This window comes from Rhinolophus sinicus, linkage group LG03 (assembly GCF_036562045.2).
Source record: "Rhinolophus sinicus isolate RSC01 linkage group LG03, ASM3656204v1, whole genome shotgun sequence".
Taxonomy (NCBI): domain Eukaryota; kingdom Metazoa; phylum Chordata; class Mammalia; order Chiroptera; family Rhinolophidae; genus Rhinolophus; species Rhinolophus sinicus.
This window is the reverse complement of record NC_133753.1, coordinates 100,522,731-100,548,754: the sequence shown is the minus strand read 5'-3', so window position 1 is coordinate 100,548,754 and position 26,024 is coordinate 100,522,731. Positions and strand designations below refer to the sequence as shown.

Genomic DNA, 26,024 nt, shown 5'->3' with positions numbered 1-26,024 from the left:
TGTGTCTTTAGTGAAAAACAATTGCCAAACATTTTAGAACATGACTCCTATATGTAAGTTTTATCAGGAGGGAAAAAGAAAATGAGATTAATAGATGACACATCATCAAACCAGACAACAGAATGGAAGAAACATTCCAGAACATGTTGTCCAACCCTATCTGTGGTCAAGTCTATTCCTTCCCTCCCAGACGACTTTCCTGCTGAGGCCAAATGGTCACCTGCCTGTCTCTGCACACCTATAACCCTCTGGGGCAGGTCATATATGCATTACCAACTGATAAGTAAGAAAAGAAACAGATCATAGAAGTTCGCCGATGTTTTCAACATAAATATCCCTATCCCAAGCCATAGGCATCATTAGTTTGGGAATTTTGAAGGTAATTTTATAACATACTCTGTTGATAACACTGGAGAGGAACAGGGACTGTCACTCATTGCTGACGGACGTACAAAATGGCACAGCCTAGATAGAGGGCAACTTGGCTCTATTTATTCAAAAGTGCATATCCCTTTGACCCAGCAATCCCATTTCTGGGAATGTATTCTACATATAAACCAGCACACATCAGAAATGAGATGTATATAGTGGTATTCATTGCAGCATGGTTTCCAACAGTATCAAGCAGGAAACCACCAAGTGTACGTGAAAATGGATCTGATTAATTACAGTGTGGTAGGTACATCCACATGGTGGAATACTATACAGCAGTAAAAAGGAGACAAAAGCCCTCCCTATACTGATATGGAAAGATCTCCAGTCTATACTTCTAAGTGAAGAAGAAGAAGATGTTGAACAGGATATACATAGTGCCTTATGTGCAATAAAGGGGAAAATAAGATCAAACATTAATATTTGCCGATATGGGGGAAGAGGTGGGCAATGCAATGTATGGGAACAGAGTGGGAGAAAGATTTATTCGGGAATGATCTTTTTCCAACATTTTTATTTTGAACTATTTGAATTTGTTACCTATTTTAAAACATATGTACAAACAAACACAAACAAAACAAAATTTAGTGTTGAGTTTTATGGATGAAAGCTAGTGAGCAGATATCAAAGTGTTCCACTTGTCCCAGGTCTTCTGAGCTCTCTCCTTGATCCCCCTCCATCATTCAGCCTCTGGGTCAGAGATCCATCCTTGCTATGGAATTTTCCATCCCTCCCCACAGGGAGAGGAGACCTATTCTCTCTTTTCTTGGGTCTTACAGTTTCCAGAACCTCAGGCTTTGTCCACAGGTCACTGAAGCACTGAGCAGTCTGAAGGGAGTGTTAGGCTTTGGTCCCCAGGCTGAGGAAGGCCCTGGGAGGTCCCACTCCAGTTTCTCTACCGGCCAGGGTTGCAGCTAAATTTCCTTCCTAATTATTTAGAAGCAAGCACATCTCTCTAAGTCAAATAATAATTGTGTCCGGAGACAACACAATCTAGCTTCATAGGAGTTAAAAATGCTCGTCTTGTCTTGGAAACGATGACCCCCCAACATTATTCTGCTAGGGCATTTTTATGCTTCTCAGCCTGGCCTGGGGTATAGTGCTGCCACGAGGAAACAGCACCCTGAGGGTTCCAGGCAGTGCCCCTCCAACCAGGGTCTTCCTGACCCCAGCTCTCCCACCTGTGAAAGAGTTTTCCTGCACTCCATCGCACGATAATTACACCTCCAAATACAGATTATTAGCAAAAGTTTTAACTATATGGCATTAAAACAACACAACCTTCAATCCATACTAAGTGGTAAAAACTAAATTTATAAAAATAATCACCTTTCCTGAAAGTAAAAAGGTACATGTTCTAACATGTTAACTAATATCAAGTGGTGGGCTTTTGTACTAACCGCATGTTTCTGATGCTCTGGTATCTGGGGTTTGGCTGACTCTGGAGAGACTGTCCCTCCCAGAGCTAGCTAATTCCTGGAGACAGTAAACCGATAGCTGCTAAACACACCTTCCATATGCAAATAAACCAGGCTTGAGCCCCAATCCCAACCATCTCCTTTATCAAGCTCTCAAACTCTGGACCACTATCCCTCTACCCTAATCACTGCAGGGCCAGCCAGGTACCAAACAATTAGAGACAGCCCCTATGCTCCAGAACCCACTGAAATTACTCAAACTAGCCAATCCTAAAGCTGCTTACCCTGCCTTTCCCATTTCTTCCTGAGGAAACCATAACAAAGGCTCTTGCCCACATTTTCCCCTTGATCCCTCTGCCTTGTGGCCCACCTGGTGCCTCCCCATTTGCCCCCCACCCCCACCGCAGGGGGCTGATGCGGACCTCTTCCTGGGAACTGTAACAAACTGTCTTATCAATGGCAGTCATCTTCTGATCTGTTAGCCTCACCATACCTGAATAATAATAAAGCCTACATTTTAAAACAGCTTTATATGAGGGTGGTATTTATTCAGAAAAGAAGCCTCTAGAATCATCCTGGTTAAATTTCAGATTAAAGCCTGGCCCAAGAAGAGACAATGCACCAAATCTGAAACTGCATTAGAAAAGGAAGTCTTTCCACGGATACATTAAGATAGCACACTCCATAAAGCAGAATTTCCAAGCAATCACAGGTGTAGCAGTCATTCCTGATCTAATTTAGTGACAGTTTCACATGCCTACATGATCTAATTTGCTCTTGAACATAAACACAGCATAGAAGGTATATAAAAGAAGACTTCTAAAAGTAATGAAAATAAATAAAAGTAATGAATGCAATTGGAATTTGCAGCTACCCATTTAATGTACAGTAGCCTTTGTTTTAAGCAAATATACAGAATTTGGAGCACACTAAGTTGAAAAAGCAGGGTATTAGCTAACTTTAGCAGTAGTGAAATAGCTATATATCAAGAAATTTTAATAGGAATACATCATGTGCTAGTCAAAGGCATTAACTTATTTACAATAGGTAAAACATAAATGTTCCATCCAAGAGAGGAGAGGGGAGGGGAGGGAGGAAGGCAAAGGAAGACCTAACATTTTAGTGCTCAAAAGGTACAATCAGTGCAATAGGAAAATGCTTGTGATCAAAGACATGGACAGAGTGAGTCAAACGCATCACAAAAATATTATAAATGCTGAGAATGTTACAAGTGATGACAGCTACCAGATATCAACCACCTAACGTGCTAGGAATTGGGTTAAATTGCTTGTATGCCTCATCTCATTCTATCATCCTAACAACCTTATAGGATGGTTTAGAAGCCCCATTCCAGGAGAAATTAAGGCTTTGTGTTAGTTATCTGTTGCTACATAACAAATTCCTCCAAAACTTAGCAACTTAAAGCAACAATAAATATTTACTATCTCATACAGTTTCTATGGGTCAGGAATTTGGGAACAGTTCAGCTGGAAGGTTCTGGCTCAAGGTCTCTCATGAGGTTGTTGTCAAAATGTTGGCTGGGGCTGTGATCATCTGAAGGCCTGACTGGGGCTAGAGGACCGCCTCCAGGCTGGCTCACTCACATGGCTGGCAGGTTGATGCCAGTTGGTAGGCAGGAGGCCTCAGTTTCTCACCTCCTGGAGCTCTCCACAGGGCTGCTTGTGTCCTCAAGACATGGCAGCTGGTGTGCCCCAGAGTGACTGATTAAAGAGAGTGGAAGGCAGAAGCTACAAGGTCTTTTTATGACCCAGCCTCAGCAGTCACACATCCCTCAATTTTCTATTGGTTACGCAGGTCAGCCCTACTCAGTGTGAGAGGGGACTGCACAAGAGCGTGAATACCAAGCGGTAAAAATCATTGGGGCCATCTTGGATGCTGGCTTCCACTGAGCCCAAGAGATTAAGTAGCTTTTTAAAGATCACTCAGCTAATTTCAAATTCTGCCTTACTCCAAAATCAGTACTCTTTCTGCTGCACAACGGCCTCCCCTAATCCTGTAAGTAGGACACGGCCAAATGAAGACAAAAGGTCTTGGTTAAGCCACATCCCTGTTTCATTGTTTTTGCCAAAAGTTTTATCTTCAATCCACTGGGAAATATTTTTTTTATATTGAGGGTATAACTCAGGCTTTCTAATGAAATTGATGGAAAATCATTTTACTTTATTGATTTTGCCCTAAACCAAACTTGCTGACTTCATCCCTGGCTAAAGCTTAAAAAAAAATAAAATGCATATATCAATAGAGAACAAAATAGTTCCAGGTTGCAAATCATTTTGTGATCATTCCTATCTTTGAGAATTGAACTGAGTATGTTCAAATCTGTGTTGTATGAGGAGGTGATTGAAGGGCATTTTTATTCTCTTAAATAACAGGAAATCCACCATTTATTCTTTAGTAATAAAAACTGCATGTGTAAGAATTGAGACCATGGAAGGTCAACTCAAATTAAAGATTTTATGACTGGCGGTGATATTAAATCTTTCCAACAATTTATAGAAAGGATTTGAAATATGTCAAACATATTTCTTTAAGTTTTTTCAAGTGAGAGATTTTATTGCAGCGAGTCACATAATCAGGAGAAAAATTACTCTTAGGTCATCGAGTCCTGGTCCCTGCCAATGTCATATTGCTCCCTTCAGAACCAAAGGCTGGGTATTAAGCTGTCTGAAGTCAACCTCTTCTAATTAAAAGTAAAGTCATAAAGCAAACTATTTCAACAATCTACAATAATAATAACCCAAATTCATACAGTACATATATCCAAGAAACGTAAAGTAGTTCACATTTTTTATTTCTCTCACCTGGAAACAAAAACTAAAAGAACAGTCATTAAATTAAATATTTATAGAGTAAATGAGTGTATCTGTGTGTCCGTGTGTGTGCTGGGAGAGAGGGAGGAGGAGCTGGTATTTATTGAGCACCTACTGTATACAAGGCTTTGAACTAGGTCCAGTGGACACAAACATGAATGAGACCTTCCAAGAAGTCACAGGCTGTTAAGGAGGTAGCATCGCCCAGTGCAGTAAAGTAAACACAGGGGCTAGGAAGCCCCGCCTCTGGTCCCAGCAGCTAGGGCAGACTAAGAGGCAAAGCCATCTCTGTGCACAAAGGAGACATGGCATCTTTTCTCATAGAAAGGACAACAGGAGCTGTGGCAAACCCTCGTGGTTCCTGCCTCCTCCCTGATGTCAGTTTAGGACTTACACAGATCACTTGCCTTTTAGTAATAGCTCCAATCATGAATTAAAATAAGGCTATATAGGGGAAGGCACCTGATGAGGTGAAAAGCACTATACAGGTTGCTCTCCTGATCCACACAAGGAGCTCCCTGGGGGCAGAGACTGTACACATCCATCTCTGGAACCCAGTGCCTACCCAAGCACCCAGCACTGGTTCTCCCAAAGTCTCAGCCAGAGATCTAAGTAGGTGTTTCATATCAAAAGAGGGGGAGAGCTGAAATTCCCCCCCGATTTTTCCAGGTGTGAAAAGGAACAACTTTTTTGAGGTTGCTTGGACTTTCGAAACTTTAAATTTTTACAAAAGAATGTGTATAATATTTGATGGTTATGAAGTAATATTAATAAAATAACCACCTGGGAACATGTATTGGTGCCAAAAAGTAAGAAAGAGTTCACAGAAGGACAGAGATTTCAAAAGGACACAGAAACCAGCTTGAAGGTTTCTTCCAATGGCCAAATCGAGGACAATTTGAGCATCAAAATAAACAATGATGGTAACAGATTACAGTTGACTCTTGAATAACGCAGGGGTTAGGAGTACCCACTTCCATGCAGTTGAAAATCCGCATATTACATTTGACTCCCCCAAAACCTAACACCCTCAGTGTCCACAGGGGATCGGTTCCAGGACCCCCAATAATACCAAAATCCACGGATGCTGAAATCCCCTATATAATATGGCACAGATCAATGTGTAGGGTCGGCCCTCCACATCCGTGGACTCCCAACCACTGATTGAAAAGAGTCTAGGTATTTATTAGGAAAAAATCTGCATATAAGTAGAGCCATGCATTTCAAACCTGTGTTGTTCAAGGGACAACAGTATAACCAAGTGAATAAAATAGGAAATCAGGAACCAGGAGAGAGAGAGAGAGACAGAGAGAGAGAGAGAGAGAGAGAGAGAGAGAGAGAGAGAGAGAGAGAATATGACCCAGCAATTTCACTCCTAAGTATGCATTTACCCAAGAGAAATGAAAACATATGTCCACACAAAGCTTTATTTCTAGCAGCTGTGTTTATAATAGCCAAAAACTAGAAACAGCCCAACCCAAATGTCAATCAACAGGTAAATGGATGAACAAATGATGATATATTTAAATGTGGAATACTACTTGGCAATAAAAAGGAATGAACTATTGATACACACAACATGGATAAATATCAAAAATATTATCCTGAGCTAAAGAAGCCAGAAACAAAAGAGTAAATACTGTGTGATTCCATTTATATGAAATTCTAGAACAGGCACAACTAGTCTATAATGACAAAAAGTAAAGCAGAGGTTTCCTAGGACCAGGGATGGGAGAGAGTTGACTACAAAGGAACATGAGGGAACTTATTGGGTGATGGAAATACTTTGTATCTTGAGTAAAACAGTAGTTATTTGAGTCTACACTTATAATTTTTCAAAACTCAAAGAACACTTAACATAGGTATACTTCAATATGTTTAAATTTGGTTATTTATAGCTGAATAATGTTGATTTTTTTTTAAAGGACAGACTCAACTGGCAAAGGGTTTTTCCCTCATTTTCTTTCAGTAACTGCAGGCATGATGCCTGGGGGCACAGCAGCTATCTCGTGACTATGAGGTAACAAGCATGCGCACAAAGACTAAACCTAAGGACAGCAGAGGAAAAAGTGGAAAGAGCCATTTTCCACTCCCTGGGGCCCTAGGCCATTTTTGAACTGCCTTACCAACCTCCAGACCTCCTTGGTTAAGGAGTCTTGTTATTTCAGTCAAATTAATTCCCAACCAATATACAAAACTCCTCCATCCAGATTATTTTTACTCTATCTTCATTTTTCCAGCAACTGAGAATGCATCCCTCTTCCTTCTCCGCAGCCCCAAACCAAGGATGAAGCACATAATCTTCAAAGATGCATTTTGAAAATGGGGGCTAAGTGCTGACCCTCAAGATGACTAGAACTATCTTATTCAAGACGGCATCACGGAGTATTCAAAAGGATCGAGAGAAGTTGGAAGAACAGTCTAAAAAACAGTATAGACACCTTAAGAGATGAGGAGAAGATGGAGGGAAGAATCCACAGCAGATATGGATGGGAATGAGACTGGACAGGCAGGTAGCAGCCAATTGATGCAGGACTTTCAAGCATTATATTTATCCAGTGTCACAGGCCAAATAGTTCTATACCTGATATTTTAGGCAGCATCATTGATTAGTGAAACGTTAATATTTTAAACAAGCTGTCATATTGGGGTTCTAAATTATTTTAAAATATGTTATGTTTTCACCTCTATCATGTTATATAAATTATACACTCTTTTACAATCCTTAAATAGTTACCCTAAACATTGAAGCATGACTTATTCTTGACTTATCAAAGTCTAGCATTAATTGGAATCTTTACTTTTTTTCTGAATATTGCAAATAATTTAGCACACTTCAACTCCATTTTCCCAGCTTCTGACTTACATTTAATTCTATAGAGGGTGCCAAAAAAATGTATACCCATTTTAAGAAAGGAAAAAACTGTATTAAAATCATGCTGATGGTAACCACTTTGAGCACCTCTTGTAATTACAGAAGTCAAACGTGACTTGTATTCATCTTTTGTTATCACCATATATTGAGTATTACAATTTTAATAGCTTTTTCCTTTCTCAAGATGTGTATACATTTTTTTGGCACCATCTGTATATACTATAGTATAGTATATACAATCTATTTGTTTTATAGCTTATATGTAATATATACATTATATATTCAATTACATCATTAATACAAATCTACATAAAATAAAATGTGTTTTTAAAGACATATTAATAATCATAATACATATACTCGTACAGTCCAGCTATTTACCATTTTCAGTGCTCTTCATTTATGTCCAAGCTTCCACCTGGGTCATTTTCCTTTTGCTTAAAAGACATTCTTTATTACTTCCTTTAGAGCAGGGGTGATGGTGACCAACTCTCTCATTTTGTTTGCTTGAAACTATTTCACCTCATTCTTGAAGGATATTTTTGCTGCATATACTACTCTAATCTGCCTTATTTTCTTTCAGTGCTTTAGAGATATTCAATTGTCTTCTGGCTTCCATTGTTTCTGTTGAGAAGTAAGCTCAAAGTCTGATGTTTGCACTTTTGAAGACAGTGAGTCTTTTTTCTCTGGCTTTTAAAATCCTCTCTGAATTTGGTTTTCAGTAACTTTACTCTGTTTATGCCAAAATATAATTTTCTTGTTATTCATCTGGCTTGGGTCTTATTGGGCTTCTTTAATCTGTGGCTTTAGATCTTTCATCAGTTTTGGCAAATTCTCAGCCATGAGCTCTACAAACATAACTGTGCTGCATTCTCTGTCTCCTCTCTTTCTGGGACATTAATTTTACATCAATGCTACAGCTTTTCAATATACCCTCTGTATCTTTTATCCTCTCTTCTGATTTTTCCATGCTTTTTTTCTCTCTGTGTTTCAGTCTGGATATTTTCTTCTGTTCTATCTTCCCTGTCATTAGTTGACTCTTCAGCCTTTCCAATTTTCTGTTAAACTCATTCATTTAGTTCTTAAACTTGGTTTTTCTTTTTTTTCAGTAACAGAATTTCTGTTTGGTCTTTTTTATTTATGAACATACATATAAATTTAAATATATATTTATATAGTTTTGGGTTTTCTGCTAAATTTCTCAATCTTATTTTTTTATCTTCCTATGCAAATCCTTTATTTTTATTTTAAGAATCCTTGTATTTTATCTCATGTACAAAACATAGAAGGTACATTTATTTTTAAGCCTGTATCTGATAATTCAATAACCTGGGGTCCTTCTTTGTTGTTTACATATTTTCTTTCCACGTCACTTTGCCCTTCACGTGTCTGATTATTTTTATTATATGCTGGAGATTGTAAGTACAAAATTGTATAAATAATTTATGACCCAAGATGATGTATCTTCCTTCAGAAAGGATCTATGTTTCCTTCTCCCAGATACCTGGGGCGTTAGCCATCTTGGATCACTGTTACCCAGATACAAGAATTATGAAGACTTGAAGCTGAGCCAAGCCCTTCCCTGTTGGGACTTGTCTACTTCCACGTTACTTTGATCCTGGGTGCAGCCCTTCAGGATCTCAGCCCCAAATAAGGGGAGGTCCTTCAGCACTCCTCCCCACTTGGCAGACCTCAGCCTCCAATTCTATGGCCCCAAGTCCCAAGAGTTCTATTGCTCAGTTTTTCACCCTCTTGGCTGTCCCCTCCAAAACAGGCAAACACATCCAGGCAAAATCCAGCCCCAAACATGGGGCTTCCCTGCTTGGGCCTTCATCCTCCTCTAATCCTGATCAGGTAATTCTTCACTATTTTTATCTTTCTCTGGTGCCTCCAGACAAATAATTTTTACATATTTTCAGTTTTTTTTATTTGTTACACAATAGAAGGGATGGTCCAAATTATCTAGACTGCTCTTACTGGGAGCACAAACTCCTCTTTGAAATCAATAAACACATTTGAAATGGTAGTGGTTTCTTTTTCTTTTCTCTCTTTTTTTTTGCTATATGAAAAGCTATTATTAAACTGATGGCATTTTAGAATCAGCAACTTACAATCCCCTCCTATCTTAGGCCGCCTCTAAGATGGCCCCAAATGATATACACATCCTGGTATTCATGCCCTTATGTAACCCCCTCCACTTCAGTGTGGGCTAGATCTAGTGATTTGCTTCTAGGAAACATAATACAGCAAGTGTGATGGAATGTCACTTCTAAACTAAGGTTACAAAGAGACTGTGGCATCCGTCTTGCTCACCCTCTCTTGTTCTCTCACTTGCTCCCTCTGATAGAAGCCAGCTGCCATATTACAAGCCACTCTTTGGAGAGGCCCACATAACAAGGAAGTGAGAGAGGTCTCTGGCCAATAACCAGCAAGGAACTGAGACCCTCTGGAACTGGATCCTGTCAACAGCCTGATGAGGAGTCTTGTAGGTGGGTCTTCCCCCGCTCAAGCCTTGCGGGGGCTGCAGCGCTAGCTGACATCTTGATTGAAGCCTAGTGAGAAATTCTAAGCCAGGGACTCTATTAAGTCATGCCCAGATTTCTGACCTACAGAAATTGTGAGATACAAATGCTTTATTGTTTTAAGCCACAGTTTTGGAGTGATTTGTTACATAACAAATAACTATTACACTTACCATTCTTTTTTAACCTATAGTCAGATTTTCTCCCTCATCACTCCACTGAGATCATTTGTCAAGATCACCAACTGTCATGAAAAGATATATTATTGACAAAAATTAATGTGGGTGGAACATTGTTAAAACAGCCAAGTGGCAAAGTAATCTGGCAATAGCTCTTAATATTTAAAATACACATATCCCCTGACCCTGCAACCCTCTTCCTATTCCACAGATTCCATAAAAGTAAAGGCAGCAGTATGGAAAGCCATCCATTCAAAATCATTCCTGCATCACTGCTTTTAGTGGCCCTAAACTGGAAACATACCGATCATTAAGATAATGTCTGAATAACTGTGGTATATTCAGACTATAAATAGCATACAACTTTTAAAAAATGTAATAAAACTACAACAAATGACTTGGAGCAAGACATTGTTAAATAAAGAAAACAAAATATAAAATAATACTTAGAACATGATCCCATTCTTGTTAAACAATGACCAAAAAAATTGTGTGTCTGTGTGTCGAACCAGTGCGTTGAACTGAACTTGATAGATTATTCAAACAATTTTATTCTTTCTCCCAACTGCTTCCTTCAAACCTTCTCTTCCTCACCCCTTAGATGAAATCTCAGGCACTTCCCATCACTTCTCAGTCAATCCCAGGGAACAATAAGTCCCTCTAGCACCTTCAACTCCAAGAATCATCTCTTTTAATGAAAATGTCCTGCCCACTGTGTTATTCAAAACTCTGTGCTTTATTCAAAATTAAAGCCACCACTACCTTCTCACCCTCACCCACCCCAGGCTGGCTTCAGGCTGGTAGGACTGAAGGAAAAAGGGATATGGCCATCTTCTTTCCTCTTTGCTGGTCTTGTTCTTCTACTCCTACTCCCCCAAGTCTCACTCCAGACTACTCAGGGTCTTCCACAGTTGAGTTTGGGGGAAGGTACTGGAAGGAGAGAGAAGAGAGAGAAAAGGGCTTAATTAACACGTAGCCTCTGGAAGTAGCAGATGCCCCAACACTGCTGTGGATCTCATTAGGGAGCTTTTAGGGGTTCCTGGGGCTTATATGAGGCAGGCTCTGACTACTGCTTCCTTATAGTGCCTCCCCTCCAGATAAAGGTCTGCAAGGTCCTTCCCAAGCCTGGGCATCCAGTACTCCACCTTCTCTGGGAAGCTCACCTCCTCCAGGGGTAATCTCACAGGCAAACTCCAAAATGACTCAGCGCGCTCCCACCCACCTCAGGTCCCTAAGAAAATCTCTTGTAACCTTGGCAATTCCCAGTGCACCCTCTCTCTTTCCCAACCCTCTTGCCTTGGACCAGATCTCCCTCCAGCTCCTTATGCCCATCCTCAGGCTGCCCAAGTCCCAGGAGACAAAGATTCTCTGAAGCCCCATCTCTCACTTGACCCAAGGTGAGCAAACAGCACATTCTCCAAAGAAATTCTCCCTCTTCAACCTCACGACTGTTTGATAACTTCCAGGTGATATGCTAAGTCCTACAGAAATGGACTAGAATCTGGAAGACACTTAACACCTATTGTCAGCTTTTACAGCCTCAGCCAAAATTGGGAGAGTCGTGTTTTGGCAACCATTACAGATCTATATGTATATAGAGCTCTGTAGAATGGGGATATATAAGATATATGAAGAAAAATATTGAACGATGCATCCCAGCTTGTTATCACAACCCCGTGGTGGGGGTTTACTCATTGTCTGTCTCTTCACTGGGACAAAAACTTCAAATGATAAGGAGGGAAGGGGAGAGGTCAAGGGTGTGGTAAGGGAGCCAAACAAAAAAGACAAAGAAAAAAGAGACTGCACCAAAAGAAAGCAGGCATGTGGTTATGTTTAGTCATTTTTATAAAACTGCATATCTGTGTGGACATATATTTAAAGATATTAAGTGAAAAGTGTCTTTAAAAAGTGACCAGTGACTTCCACCTTTCCACAGCCAATGGTCATTTTCAGACTTCACCTTCCTTGAGCTCACTGGGTCTCTTAGAAGCACTCCCTCTTGGGACACTGTCCTCACTTGACTTGCATGACGCCATTGCCCCTAGTTTTCCTCGTACTCTCTGGACATTCTTCTCAGCCTTTTGCACTGGATTCTCCTCTAAATGGCAGAGTATCCTGGGTACTCTCTGTCTACCTTTACCTTCTTTGCCTACACTTACTCCCTGCTTGTTCTATCTAGTCCATGGCTTTAATGGCACTCCATATGCTGACTGATATCTCTTTCAGATTTGTAGCTCTAGTCCTGACCTCTCCCGTCAGGTACACAATCTTATAACCCATTTCTTTCTCAACAACTAATAGGCATCTCAAAACTGACATAATAAAAAGAGAACTCTTAACCTCCCACCTCCTAACCCTGCTCCTCCCCTAACATTCCTAGGTCTGGAAATAGAAAATGAATTCACACAACCACGTGAGCCAATGTCCTGGGCGTCATCCTTAACTCCTCCTTCCCTCACATTTGACATCTAATCCATCAGCAACTCCTGCTGACTCTACCTTCAAAATGTGTCCCCAATCCAACTTCTGCTACTACCATCATCTCTCTCTTAAGCTACATGAATATCCTACAAATTGGCATCTATGTGTCCACTGTTGCCCCCGTTTGCTCCACACAGCAGCCAGGGATCACTTTTTTTCTTACGTTTTTTTTTTTAATTTTATTGGAGAATATTGGGGAACAGTGTGTTTCTCCAGGGCCCATCAGCTCCAAGTCCAGTCGCCCATTTTCAATCTTAGTTGCAGGGGGCGCAGCCCACCATCCCATGTGGGAATTGAACCTGCAACCTTGTTGAGAGCTCGCGCTCTAACCAACTGAGCCATCCGGCGGCCACAGGGATCACTTTTAAAACATAAATCAGATCACGTCAATTTTCTGCTCAAAACCCTCCATGACTTTTTGGCTAGCCAGTTTCTTAGCCAATGTCAAATCTTCTCCCTCCACTCCTCCCCCTGCTTCTTGGGAAAAGTAATGTGCAAAACTACAATCTACATTTCCCAGATTCCCTTGCAGTTAGAGAGGCCATGTGATCCAGTTCTAACCAATGAGACATAAGAAGAAATCACTGGCTAGGAATTCTAAGAAAGCCAGTGTTTTCCTGAGAAAAGGGGAGACTGTAGTGCCATATATCCTTTGACATTTGTTCTTCTCCTTTGTTCCTGCTTAAAAAGCAAAAACCCAAAGGTAGAGCAGCCATTCCAAAGATGTCAGGACAGGAAGGGAGAAGACATCTTGTTCCTTGAGCAGCTGCATCAGCTCTTGTATGCCCATTCTTTGATTCCTTGTTATGTGAGAAAAAAAAGAAATCCTTCACTTAGTTAAATCGCCCAGACCCCTGCATTGATGCTGTGGTGGAGTTTCTATTACACACAGCCAAATACCATCCTGGCACAGGCTTCCCATCACCCTTAGAATAAATTCCCAAGTCTTTTATGACCTCTCCCACAGTATCTCCTACCACGCTCTCCCATTCTTCCTGCACCAACCTAATGAGCCCTCTGGGATGTTCTTGGAACAACGCCAAGTTTATTTCTGCCTCAGCATCCTTGTCATTTCTGTTCTGCTGGAAAGCTCTTCCTCCAGATCTTTCATATGGTTTGTCTGAGCACTGTCTTCACTCAGCTTTCTGCTTCAGTGTCACCTCTGCACCAAGGTCTTGCCTTGACCACTCCATCCAAAACTCGCTCAAGTCTTCAGTGATTTGTTTATTCATAGCACTTACCATTAGGTAAAACTGTGTCTACCTGAATGTGCTATTTACTTGTTTATTTAATATCCATCTACTCCACTGGAATAACAGATCCAAGAAGTACAGCAATATCCCTAGTACCTAGTAGAGTGCCTGGTATAAAGTAGGAATTCAAAAGATATTCATTTAACCAATCAATCAATTCATGACATCTTGAAATTGAAATGGACTCTTCCTTACAGTTCACGCAGCAGTTCTTTGTAATACAAAGATTATATAACTAGCCTACCAAAAGGTAAAGATTTGGTATTGGGTTAACTTTGATTATTTTTGTCATGTCAGCACCTTTTGGGGCTAGCATATTCCTTATCAGCACTCTTGGCACATAGATGCTTAATTTCATGGCCTTACCCGAAATTCTTGACTGCGTCTGTAACTTAAAACGGACCTAATGGCTGAAATTAGCAGCAATACGTCCAGACACCTGCACTGACACGGAACAACGCCAGGGCATTACACTTTTGGTTTCTTTTCTGATCACTCGAATGCGGGTCAGTGATGAATGATCCCTTTAGAGACCACAGAATCGTGCTTTCCTTGACTTCTTCTAGACTGGGCCAGGGAAATGATAGATCCGTTCTCAATGTAACCAGTGCCCTGCCAGAGTGATAAAAGCGTCAGAAGCCTGGTTCCAACCCCAGCTCACCAGCTACATGGCTTGTTTCAGGGAAGAATAAAGGACATCTGGGACCCGCAATCTGCACCCTCCCTACAGAGAGGCCGGGCTCGCGAAGATCTACGATCCTCCCCGCTCAGAAGTGAGTGTGGTTCAGGGTTTTTGTTTCCTTCCTACCTTCTCCCTTTGCCTTGCACGCCGACTTTCAGCCTGAAGCCCACGCCACCCTACCGGGAACGTGTTGCCCACCCAAGAGGTTTCAAGCGCCCAGGCCTCCAAGCGTGGAACCCGCCCAGTCCCGTCGGCCCCCGCGAGCCGCTCCGTCTCCTTGGAAACAAGGGCAGCCAATCAGCGGGCCTGCTTCCTCTCCGCCCTGACAACAGCGCGGTGTCTGACTACGTTGGGTAGACTCGGGTGGGCCTGCCGGCGGCGGACAGAGATGCTGAAGGCCAAGATCCTCTTCGTGGGACCCTGCGAGGTGAGGCCGGGGCCGGGCACAGCTTCGGGGCGGGGAGCGGGGGCTCTCCCGGGGCTGTGTCCTGTGCCGGGACCACCCAGGAGGCGGGATCCCAGTCCCACTGCTCCCAACTGCGTGTGCGCTGCTGGCCTCACCGGGAACTCAAAGCCTCCAGACCTTGACCCCGTTTCACTGAGGCCCAAAGACCCAAGGTAGTGAGTGGCGTTATGGAACCAGAACCTAGGTCTCACTGTGCATCCGAGGTTGTCCCTAATGAATATGTCTGTCGGACAAGAAAACCAGGAGGAAAATACTGAACTATTTATTACCTGATCGTGGAACAATTAGCTATTAATGTTATGTGTGGTGGTGATAGTGGGGATGTGTGCTTCACACCATACACAAAAATGAAATTCAGATGGACTAAGACTAAACGTGTAAAAAAACTTGTAGAAGTACCAAATGAATGGGAATTTGAATTTTGCTGATGCTTTTCATCCAGGGACCACACGTTGAGAACCACTGTAGTAGATGAACATATGGGAAGATACGTTTTTAATCTTCAGATAGAGAAGGTCTTCTTAAGCACAACACAGAAATGAAGAAGCTTTCAAAGAAATGACAGCAAAGTTAAAGCCTGGGGAAAGTATTTGCAAACTACATTACAAAGAGGATTAATAGGTAGAACACAAAGGAAAGTTTTAAAATCAGTAAAGAAAAGAGAAACAACTCAGTAGAAAATCGAGCAAAGGCTCTGCACACAAGAAATACAACTGACCGATAAGTGTAAGAAGATGCCGAGTTTCACACAGGAACACAAGTTAAAACAAAAATATGACATTTATTTGGCCATCAGCTTGGATAAGAAAAGTTTAGAAGATTGATAACAGCCAGTTATCAGTCGCTTGTAAGGAGGTGAGAACTCTAGGATTCTATTGATGGGGCTATAAATTGATAACAGCTCTTTTTGGCAATCAAATTATTAAAATTTAAAATGTGCGTAGCTTTTAGTGCTGCAATTACATTTCTCAGAATCTACTCTAGCTGAATACTTGTCCATGTTCCCCATAAGTCATAAACAATATTGAACAATTGGAAACTTCCTAGGTGCCCAGCAATAAGAGGATGTCTAAATAAACTAAGGTACATTCTTACTCTGGAAGACTGTGCAGCAGTTAAACAAAATGAGACAAGTCTGTGTGTACTGACATGAAGAACTCTCCAAGACATAAATTATTAAGTAAAATAGATAGTAATAACAATATACACAGAATTATGAGAAGCAAAACAAGTACAGATATCTTCCTTTTTAATGGAAATTTTCAAACATATACAAGGGAGAAAGAACTATGAACTCCTAGTACCCATCATCCAACTTCAACAACGAAATATATTTCTACATATCCATTTCTCTCTCCCTCACTTCTCTTCAAATTTACTTTCTTTTCCTTTAACATGCTGTGCCCATTCCTGCCCTCTAGCCTTTGAACTAGCAATTCCCTCTGCTTGGAAGCATCGATTGACTCATTGTCATTCAAATCACAATTTAAATTCATCTAGACTTCCCTGACCACCCAATTCAAATTCAAAGTCTCTATCGTATCACCCTGCTTTATTTTTATTATATCCTAGTACTAATCACTGCCTCATGTTTTTCTAATTTATGTAACAGCACCTGGCTCAAGGTAGACACTTAAAAGTACCTTATGGGCCTAACAGGTAATTTCTTTGTTTTCCCATAAGAACCCCCCCACAATAAGTAGATTTTAGCCAACTAGTATGTATAAATTTTAAGGGCATAGATGAAATATACAAATACACTTTTTTAATATTTTGTATGTCAATGTAGCTATATATACACTTAAAGGTACATTAAGCTATATGTTAATTTGGAAATGCTGTTTTATTCCATTCTTGCATTTCATGACACAGTTTTATTCAAGCCCCTCCCCTGCACCTTTGAGACCCATGTCATGTATGACTAGAGCCACTTTTTTAATCACCTAACAGAGCACACCACCTAAGTGGTTCTAGGATACAGCACTTTTGGAATCTGTGTATGACCCTGTTCCTGGAAATATATTCCAGCTCAAAGAACCATTCTTATAACATCAGGCCATTTGCTTTATTCATTCATCCTGTAGATCAAAATTCATGATCTCCACAAGGTAACTACTTACTGTGTTATTATTAAGTAATATTTAATTTGTGAGGCCACATCCTCAGGGAAAATTACTAAAGCATTGTTAAGCCCCTCCCCGCTCTTTTATTTATTTATTTATTTATTTATTTATTTATTTATTTATTTTCTTGATTCAATCCAGTGATCTCCATAAGCCTCCCAAACTGGCATTGATTGAGGTCATTCTAGTCAAGCAGTTGTCATTCAAAATACAGTAATTGAGAGAGCAGAGCACAATTTGAGAGATTTTTATAAGGACTCAAGTGTAAGAGATTCCCCTTCTTCGGGGGAATAATTTGGGGGGAGAAAAAAAACCTTGTGTTGTAATCAGGCATATACAATGTTTGTTGAATAATGCAAATGTGTAGAAAAGATCTGAAAAAACACACCACAGTTGTTACCTTTGGGGAGGGAATGAAGGGACCAAGAGGGACCAAAACCTGAAGTTTTGTTCATTTTATTAATAAGAATGTGTATTACTTGTATTATCTAGAAGAAGAAACAACACTACGTGAGAGTGTGGCACAGCCAGCCAGGAGTCCCCAGACCTGGGACCCAGCTCTGACTTTGAACTTCTGTGTGACCTTGAGGAATTTCTTTCCTCTTTCTGGGCCTCAGTGGCTTCCTCTCTGTGACAGAATGTAATTTTTCTTGAAGATGTGGAGAGAAGCAAGCGAGGAAAAATTCACACTAATGATTTTTTTAGATGAGGTAACAGAGAGTCAGCTGGGAAATCCATGTGGGTAAAGTCACCCAGTGGCAGAGCTAGTGCTGGAATCCCCTGCTCCCTGGGCCCCAGGGCAGACTGTGCACCACGCAGAGCAGGGCAGTGAGGTCCACCTAACCACAGAGAGGCCCTGGTGGCCTCGGGGTAGCTGTGGCCTGTACCCTTCCCACCTGGCCCAAGCCAGCTATTAGAGGGCTCATGTATGGTTTACTTTTCTGCTCTTCAGCAAAGATCTCTTATTATCTTCATTGTCAGAGTGGAAAGACTGTTTTGGCCAACTTCCTGACAGAATCTTCTGACATCACTGAGTACAACCCAACCCAAGGAGTGAGGTGAGCCTGGATGAATGTGTGTCCCAGACAGTCCCCTTCTATCACCCGGTCCCCGCTTTGAGTGCTGGCGGCGGTCCAAAAGTATAATGTTTCCAAAGTAGAGATGCTGCTGCTATTTTTGTTTTTAGGATCCTGGAGTTTGAGAACCCACACGTTACCAGCAACAACAAAGGCACGGGGTGCGAATTTGAGCTATGGGATTGTGGCGGCGATCCCAAGTACGTCTCCTTTAAGAGGGTTTGCTTCATCAGATGCTTAAAATATCAGCTGCTCACCAGGCATCTTGGCCTAACACACTTCCTAGCCTGTATTAGGGGCTTGGTCAATTGTTTGGTGACAGGCGTTGCTCTTGAAACTTTAGTGACTGGGTTTTGATACAATGAGAAGTCATCCATCAATTATCAATGCTAAAATAGTATTTTTGAAGTCTGCAGCTAGAAACCAGAACCATCTGACATTCACTCTGAGTTCTTGGCTACCTTGCAGGTTTGAGTCATGCTGGCCAGCCCTGATGAAGGACTCTCACGGAGTGGTGATCATCTTTAATGCTGATATCCCAAGCCACCTGAAGGAAATCGAGATGTGGTATTCCTGCTTTGTCCAGCAGCAGTTCTTACAGGACACTCAGTGTCTGTTAATTGCACACCACAAGCCAGGCTCTGGAAGTGATAAAGGCAAACTGTCTTTGTGTAAGGAGACTAAAACTCTCCTTTCTGCTTTTGTCTTGAGGTTCTGGGTATTTGTCTATTGCTCTGTGTCTGTGAAAGCAGCAGCTATGTGCAGTTAGTGAGCACCGACTATGTCCTAGGCATTTGTTTTTCTCACCTTGTGAATCAAAATTGCCAGATTGGAAGATCAAGCCAGATATAGACACTTTAAAAGCAGGTAGATACTAAGAGGGGAAAACACTGGGTTTTAGCCACTCATTGGAACTAGTAGGGACACTCTTTCCTGGCCAGCCTTTTCTCAAGAAAAACTCCGATTTGCATGTGGCACACACAATTACAGAGGTGACAATGTGATGATAGGAAATGGCTCACAATATTCAGGAATCTGTTCCTTTCTGGTGTAAGAACAAAGAAGACCTGGCTGGGGCTTGTAGAGTTATTATGCTAGTGCCACATGGCAGTGTGGTGAAAGCTTCCTGTGTTAAATTATGTCAAGCAAGACACAATTTTATTCTTGGGCTTTAGCAAGTTAAATGAGTTGGCATCTGTAAGCCTCAGGTCATTTGGAACTAGAAATGGCCCTCATTAAAAGTTGTGTCTAATTGCATTCCTTTCCTTTTTAAGCACCACCCTTGAACAAGCTGAAGCTGGTGCACTCAAATCTTGAGGATGACCCTGAAGAGATCCGTATGGAATTCATAAAGTATTTAAAAAACATCATCAACTCAGTGTCTGAGAGCAGAGACCGGGAGGAGATGTCAATTATTACCTAACCAGCCTTCATCTGGACTCTTCTACATTCCAAGTGAGGTCAACTTCTTTCCCAGTGCAGGTCTGAAACCTTACCCAGCTACTGATGTTTTCTCCTCCCTGTGGCTCTAGAAGAAATGTTCCTTATCTGCTCGAAGGTACCAGTCACCCAGGGAATTGAATCATACCACCTATGCTCTATCCTTAGTTCAGCTGAGAAAATTGTATTATTGAATTGTGATTCCTTTGCCCCAGGCCTCTCCACAGAGCTGGAAAACTGAAGTGTTTTGTTTTCCTCTTCACATATGTCAAGTTATAAAACTTGTGTAACTGTAACTGTCATAGCCCAATGATACAACGGTAGTTTAATCCATTTGTATTGGATGTGATTTTCATTCCTTAATTCATTCAACAAATAACGACTTGTTGAGCATCTATTATGTGCTACACTGTTCTAACTGCAGATGGTATACAGCATGAACAAAACAAAAATCCTTGCCCTCAGAGAGCTTCCATTCTGTTCTTCTAAATAATAGTGAGGTAGAGTCAAAACCTGAAATACTACACCTTAGATATGAAAAAACAAAAAAATTCTAGATTCTTCATTTTCTATAATTGGTCTAAATCTCAAGCACCCATCCTCCTAGATAATGAGCAGACTTGAAATACTTACAGTGCCAAAGGAAGTTACAGTCGAACTCATTTATGGATTCTATATTTGCGAATTTGCCTACTTGTAAAAATTTATTTTCAACCCCCAAATCAATACTCAGTGCTTTGACAGTTATTTATCGTGGCAGAAAATTTGAATCACTAGATACACACGTCCCCAACCGAGGCTGAACAAGGCAGCGCTCTGCCTTCTTTCAGCTGTCATACTGTAAACAAGTGTCCTTCTCGTGGTCTACGTCATGCCACATTTTCGTCTTTTTGTGCTCTTCGTTGGTTATTGTTAAATGGCCCCCAAACCTAGTACTGAAGCACAGAAAGGCTGTGAGGTGCCTACAGAGAAAAGACCTGTGTTAGCTACGCCTCGTTCCAGCGTGAGCTATAGTGCAATGTGAATCAACAACATGTATTAAATAAGATGTCTTTCAACAGAAGCATACATAAAATAAAGTTATGTATTAACAGTTGATGAAAATATTGTGATCCGAGGCACATAGGAACGGAACGCTGGATTTTCCTGGGAGCAATGCTTTGGTGTTCACACTAATCCAGTATTCGTGGTGACTTTACAGAACAGAATGACCATGAATAGTGAGAATCCACTGTATCTCCATCTCTTGCAATTTTAAGGTTTCGGGTTAGTTCAATCTCTAATAAACATTTAATTAATTCAAGATTACAATTCACTTCCTCTACGTTCTCCCCAAAATGGTGTCAGAGTGTCTGGACAGTGTTTGTGCCCTCATTGGGGAGGGGCAGCTGTTCCAAGGGCAAGTCCCCTGGTCCCCTCCCTGACCTCTGTTAAGATGTCAGTGGCCACCCTACTACTGGTCATCTCCCACCAAGTACAAGATGGGTAAGGCTTGGGCATGGGCTCTTCCCATGAAACCAGTAGTCTCCAGGCTGACTCGGCCCCATCCTGGCTGGGGCTGGCCCGGCACAACTTAGAGCCAGTTGTGTCCTCCATCCATCCCAGGTTTCTTTGTATCTGTATGGCAGGAACACTTTGTCCTTTGCTGCAGCTGGCCTGTCCAATTCATTCTCCATGCTCTGCTTCCTAGGAGAAAAACATGATTTGGAGAGGAATTGAGAATACACCAGGTAATATTTTCAAAATAGCCCCTTTATAACAGTAAGAAATGCAATGTTTTCATTATAAACCTACCAGAAGGTTTACCTATCAATTAGGATATTTAAAAAATTTTAACAAGTGTTACCCTTTTTAAATTGTAAAATACACATAACATAAAATTTACCATTTTAGCCATTTTTAAGTGTACATTCTGTGACATTAAATACATATACTTTATTGAGTAACCATCACCACCATCCATCTCTAGAACTTTCTCATCATCTCAAGCTAAAACTCTGTACTACCGTGTTTCCCCAAAAAGAAGACCTAGCCAGACAGTTGCAGAATACAAGCTCAAAAAGAAAACTAAACTATTTTTATCTGATTTTTAATGTTTATCCCAGAGCTTCATAGAAAAATTAACCCAGCCATTTTCATTTATGTTAATGGCCAGAGTACAACCCTTGTAAGTCTTTGAATTGAGAAAAATGTTTTCTATTTTAATAGGCCACACATGTACAACTTACAAAAGGACATTCAATGAAGAAGCCTTCCTGTTTTCCCTGTCCCCCATTCCCCTTTCCAGAAGCCCCACCCTTACCTTCCATATTCTGTCAAAAGCAGTCTGTGCACTTACAATGTGTTTTATTAATGGAAACAGTGGCAATCTATTCACACTTTTCTACAACTTGCTTTTTTCACTTTTTTATCTTGAGGATTTGTATAAATATACAGAGTTGCCTTTTTCTTTTTTACAGCTGCATAATATTCCACATAACCATTTATATTGGCATTTTATATTAGACTTTTTTTTGTTTTTTCCTATTAATAGTCTTTATTCCATATGGGAAAGTACAGTAGTTGTGTGGAATATATTAGATATTTTAAATAACCATTTATGTTGAAATATATTTTATTGATGGAATTTTTAATGGTATTGAAAGACATGATTTGGATTATACATATGTTTAAATGTGGAATTTTAGGGAGGCGTTTTCAACCTTCAGACTTTTCAAGGAAAGGATAAAATCAGATTGCTGGTCTTGGCATCCTATTTTGATGTATAATTTCACGGGGCTATCTTCTAACTGAACAATGATTTTTGCCATGCATGTGTTAGCATATGGTTGAGATAAGATTTCTTTCTTTGTATCACAGATGTGACAATGCACATGAAAGCCACAGATGCCTAAAACAGACTGGGAAACTAGTTCAGCATGACTCAAGTAAACATGTGGAGGAGTGAGTGTGTGAGCAAGTGAGATTGTGCGTGAGAGGGAGGGCGGGTGTGTGTGGATGGGGGAGTGGAGCTGAGTAGGTGTGTGTGTGCAGTGGATGGAAGCGGTGGGAGAAGATGGGGGTCAGATGGTGAAAGGCCTCTCAGGCCAGGCCGAGGAGTTAGGGTTTCATCTTACAGGCAGTAAGGTGCCATTGAAAGATTTTCACTACGGAATCATGCGATCAGATCAACATTTTAGAAAAACCCCTCTGGTGGCAGCCTGAGAGCTGAATTGAAAGGACAAGTATGGCGATGGCTACTGTCACTCTATGGTTTGTGGTGGTATCACTACAGTCTTGAAGGCTGGAATCTTCAAACCTCTCTCTGTGCCATCATCACATTGCCTTCTCTCTGTGTATCTGATGCAAATCTCCCTCCTTCACCATCTTGTAAGGACCCTTAAAATTGCATTTAGGGCCCACTCAGATAATCCAGGATACTCTCCCCATCTAAAGATCCTTAATCACATCTGCAAAGATGCTTTTTCCGTAAAAGTAACACTTACGGTTTCTAGGGATTAGGGCCATCTTTGGGGGCCATTACTCAGCCTACCACAGATGCCATTCACAGAGGCATTAATGGAAGACGAGCAGCAGGTTTGGGGGAAGAAGATGACAAATGACTAGTCCTAGATGACCCAGCAAGTTAGGGACAGGGACAGAACTGGACCCTAGGCCCCTAGTCTTTCCACTGTCTTGTGGTAACTGGCTGGGCAAACAAGTCCATAAGTGGACATGGCTAAGAGTGTCACCCTCTGAGACTAAACCTAGTAAAGCAACATAACCACAGTGACAACAGCAGGGCAAATAACCATTTTTGAAGTTGGAAATGGTTTGCAAGTATGTTGCAGATAGAACTAGCATATATCTTGAAACCAATCAAATGACCAAGTAGTATTCTGAAGCTCTAGCTGTATAAAGACAACCATGACTTATTCACTTACATTGTAAGTTGAATGTCCATCTCTCAAAATTGTTCAGGAAAGCTCCTGGAGATCATTATACTTTTTGTGGAACACCAGAAGACCCTTATGTCTGTAGGGTAGGCTAAAATGCTGTAACAAAGAGTCGAGCATTGCTGGTAACTGAGGAGATATATATATATATATATATATATATATATATATATACATATACATATATATGAGTTAATTATAAATAAATACATACGTACATACATACATATGCGTACTCTTGACACCCATTGAAAAGTTGACTACATTTGTACCCCCTTAAGAAAATTACTCTGAACTATGGCTCTTGTTGATCTTGACCTCAGCCTCCTGAGTGTTGAGAATTATGAGATCTGACAATTAACTTGGTGAACTTTGTTGCAACGATGTTGCTAATCTTTTTTGATATCAGAGGGATTATTTATTATGAATTTGTACCAACTGGACAAACAGTTAACCAAGTTTACTATTTGGAAATGCTGAAAAGGCTGTGTGAAAAAGTTAGACAACCTGAACTTTTTGCCAACAATTCATGGCTCTTGCATCACGACAATTCACCAGCTCACACAGCACTCTGTGAGGGAGTTTTTAGCCAGTAAACAAATAACTGTATTGGAACACCCTCCCTACTCACCTGATCTGGTCCCCAATGACTTCTTTCTTTACCCAAAGATAAAGGAAATACTGAAAGGAAGACATTTTAATGACATTCAGGACATCAAGGGTAATATGACGACAGCTCTGATGGCCATTCCAGAAAAAGAGTTCCACAATTACTTTGAAGGGTAGACTAGGCACTGGCATTGGGACATAGCTTCCCAAGGGGAGTCCTTCAAAGGTGACCATAGTGATATTCAGCAATGAGATAGGTAGCACTTTTTCTAGGATGAGTTCTCGAACTTACTTGTCCGACCTCATACATGAATATCCTGGCCTTGGCTGATACTTTCTCAACAAATGGACTCTCTCCTTTGGCAAGAAATGAATGATTCCACACTTTTAAAACCAAAACCAAAGAAAATAAATGAGGAGGGAGGAAACTCTGTTTTTGAATGTTAAGAATAGATTACATATTTTTGATGTGACTTCTAAGCTGCTTTATCAGTTAAATAATTTTCTACTTTTACGATACAGACCATTCTTCCTACTGAAGTTAAAAGCCAATGGAAATGGCATGTCTGCCAAGTATTCCCACTTCAAAAGGAAAGTTCTTAGTGCTTTGATGTGAGCAACACCTCATCTATCTTTACGTACTCTCCAGTTAATTCCTACCTAGGCTTTTTGATAGCCTTTAAAAGTATGCCTCCTTTCTCTAAAGCCTTCACTCCACACTTACTGCTCTTTGGATTAGGCATAATTATAGGTCTTAGACATTCAAAATGTTGTGTAAAATAAAAATATCCATTTTACATTTATAGTCTTACTGGAGTTTTGTGATAAGTACTTTATATAATACAAGAACCATCCTTTTTTAAATCTTTTGTGTGGCTTTACAAGGCCTGGAAAACACCTAAGTGTGAGTTAACCATATCATGTAATAAAATATTTTGTTCAGAAGAATAAAATTCTAATTTTATCAGAGTATGACAAACTTGGTTTCTTATAGAAACTTATTTCAAGTACTTTTCAAGAATATTTCACAAGTCCAACTACACTTAGAATTTATCTCCCTTTCTTTGGGTGCAGGAAGCTGTGCTCTGTATTTTTAAAAAGTGACAATAGCTTTAAAGCATTAATCGCCAATGAGATGAAGATCCATCTAGAGGATGGTTCTCATGTGTGAGGAGACTAGTGGGAGACAACAGATGAGGTGAAAATATACATGCCAGGCAAGGGGCATGGACTTGATTCTATTAGCCAAGCCACTTAAGAGCCTTAAGCAGAGCAGGGACAATTACCTTGGTGGCCGCGTGGAGAATAGACTTAAAGGGAACAAGACCCGGGGCAGGTTGACCAGGAAATGCGGATAATTTGAAATACAGTCTGAGGGTTGGCATGAAGAGAAAAGGACAGATTCCGTTAAGTATCTGGGAGGTAAAATTTGTGCTTGATTGGACCGGAAGGAGGTTTTATCCCCATCCCCTTTGCACAACGTGCCTAACTTATCGCAGGTGCTCACAGAGAGAGTTAATCAATGACTACATTTCCCATAGTACTTAAGGCAACGTCGCCTGCATTTCCCAGAGAACTGTGCGATGCTCGCGCGGGCCTTGAACGTCGGTGGAAACAAGGTAAACAGAAGGGATTGTGCTCCTCAACGAAATTTCCCGTTATCTTTCCCTCCTCTATCCCTCTTGTCTGTCTCGGCTCCTCT

General features: G+C 40.8%; 1 protein-coding gene and 2 long non-coding RNA genes across 7 annotated transcripts; 1 reads left to right on the top strand and 2 right to left on the bottom strand.

The window, feature by feature from the left end:
- Nucleotides 1-2,294: 2,294 nt before the first annotated feature.
- Nucleotides 2,295-14,944, bottom strand: LOC141570648 (uncharacterized). 4 transcript variants are annotated; one of them, XR_012494906.1, is made up of 5 exons: nt 14,800-14,944; nt 12,902-13,099; nt 11,038-11,187; nt 10,252-10,322; nt 2,295-10,162 (listed from the first exon to the last, which is right to left on the bottom strand). It is a non-coding gene; the product is annotated as an uncharacterized LOC141570648 (long non-coding RNA). The 4 variants fall into 4 exon arrangements; XR_012494905.1 differs by lacking the exon at nt 12,902-13,099 and having other exon boundaries at nt 11,020-11,187; nt 14,800-14,937; XR_012494903.1 differs by lacking the exon at nt 12,902-13,099 and having other exon boundaries at nt 14,800-14,936.
- Nucleotides 14,945-14,947: 3 nt separating this feature from the next.
- On the top strand, nt 14,948-21,081 carry IFT22 (intraflagellar transport 22). 2 transcript variants are annotated; one of them, XM_019752760.2, is made up of 5 exons: nt 14,948-15,100; nt 18,244-18,320; nt 18,449-18,538; nt 18,807-19,009; nt 19,613-21,081. In XM_019752760.2, the coding sequence occupies exons 1-5, from the start codon at nt 15,062-15,064 to the stop codon at nt 19,759-19,761; spliced, it is 558 nt and encodes a 185-aa protein (XP_019608319.1). In that variant the 5' UTR covers nt 14,948-15,061; the 3' UTR covers nt 19,762-21,081. The 2 variants fall into 2 exon arrangements, with proteins under 2 accessions (XP_019608319.1, XP_074184471.1); XM_074328370.1 differs by having other exon boundaries at nt 14,997-15,100; nt 18,215-18,320.
- Nucleotides 21,082-21,328: 247 nt separating this feature from the next.
- LOC109458808 (uncharacterized) lies at nt 21,329-25,950 on the bottom strand. The gene is made up of 3 exons (XR_002139291.2): nt 25,609-25,950; nt 23,702-23,812; nt 21,329-21,464 (listed from the first exon to the last, which is right to left on the bottom strand). It is a non-coding gene; the product is annotated as an uncharacterized LOC109458808 (long non-coding RNA).
- Between the last annotated feature and the right edge of the window lie 74 nt (nt 25,951-26,024).

What these genes read in the sequence shown, in the direction of transcription:
- IFT22 (XM_019752760.2), top strand. Translation starts at nt 15,062, where the DNA reads ATGCTGAAGGCCAAGATCCTCTTCGTGGGACCCTGCGAG. An exon ending in TCTTCGTGGGACCCTGCGAG is followed by an intron (nt 15,101 to 18,243) that starts GTGAGGCCGGGG and finishes CTTCATTGTCAG; the next exon opens with AGTGGAAAGACTGTTTTGGC. An exon ending in AACCCAACCCAAGGAGTGAG is followed by an intron (nt 18,321 to 18,448) that starts GTGAGCCTGGAT and finishes TTTTGTTTTTAG; the next exon opens with GATCCTGGAGTTTGAGAACC.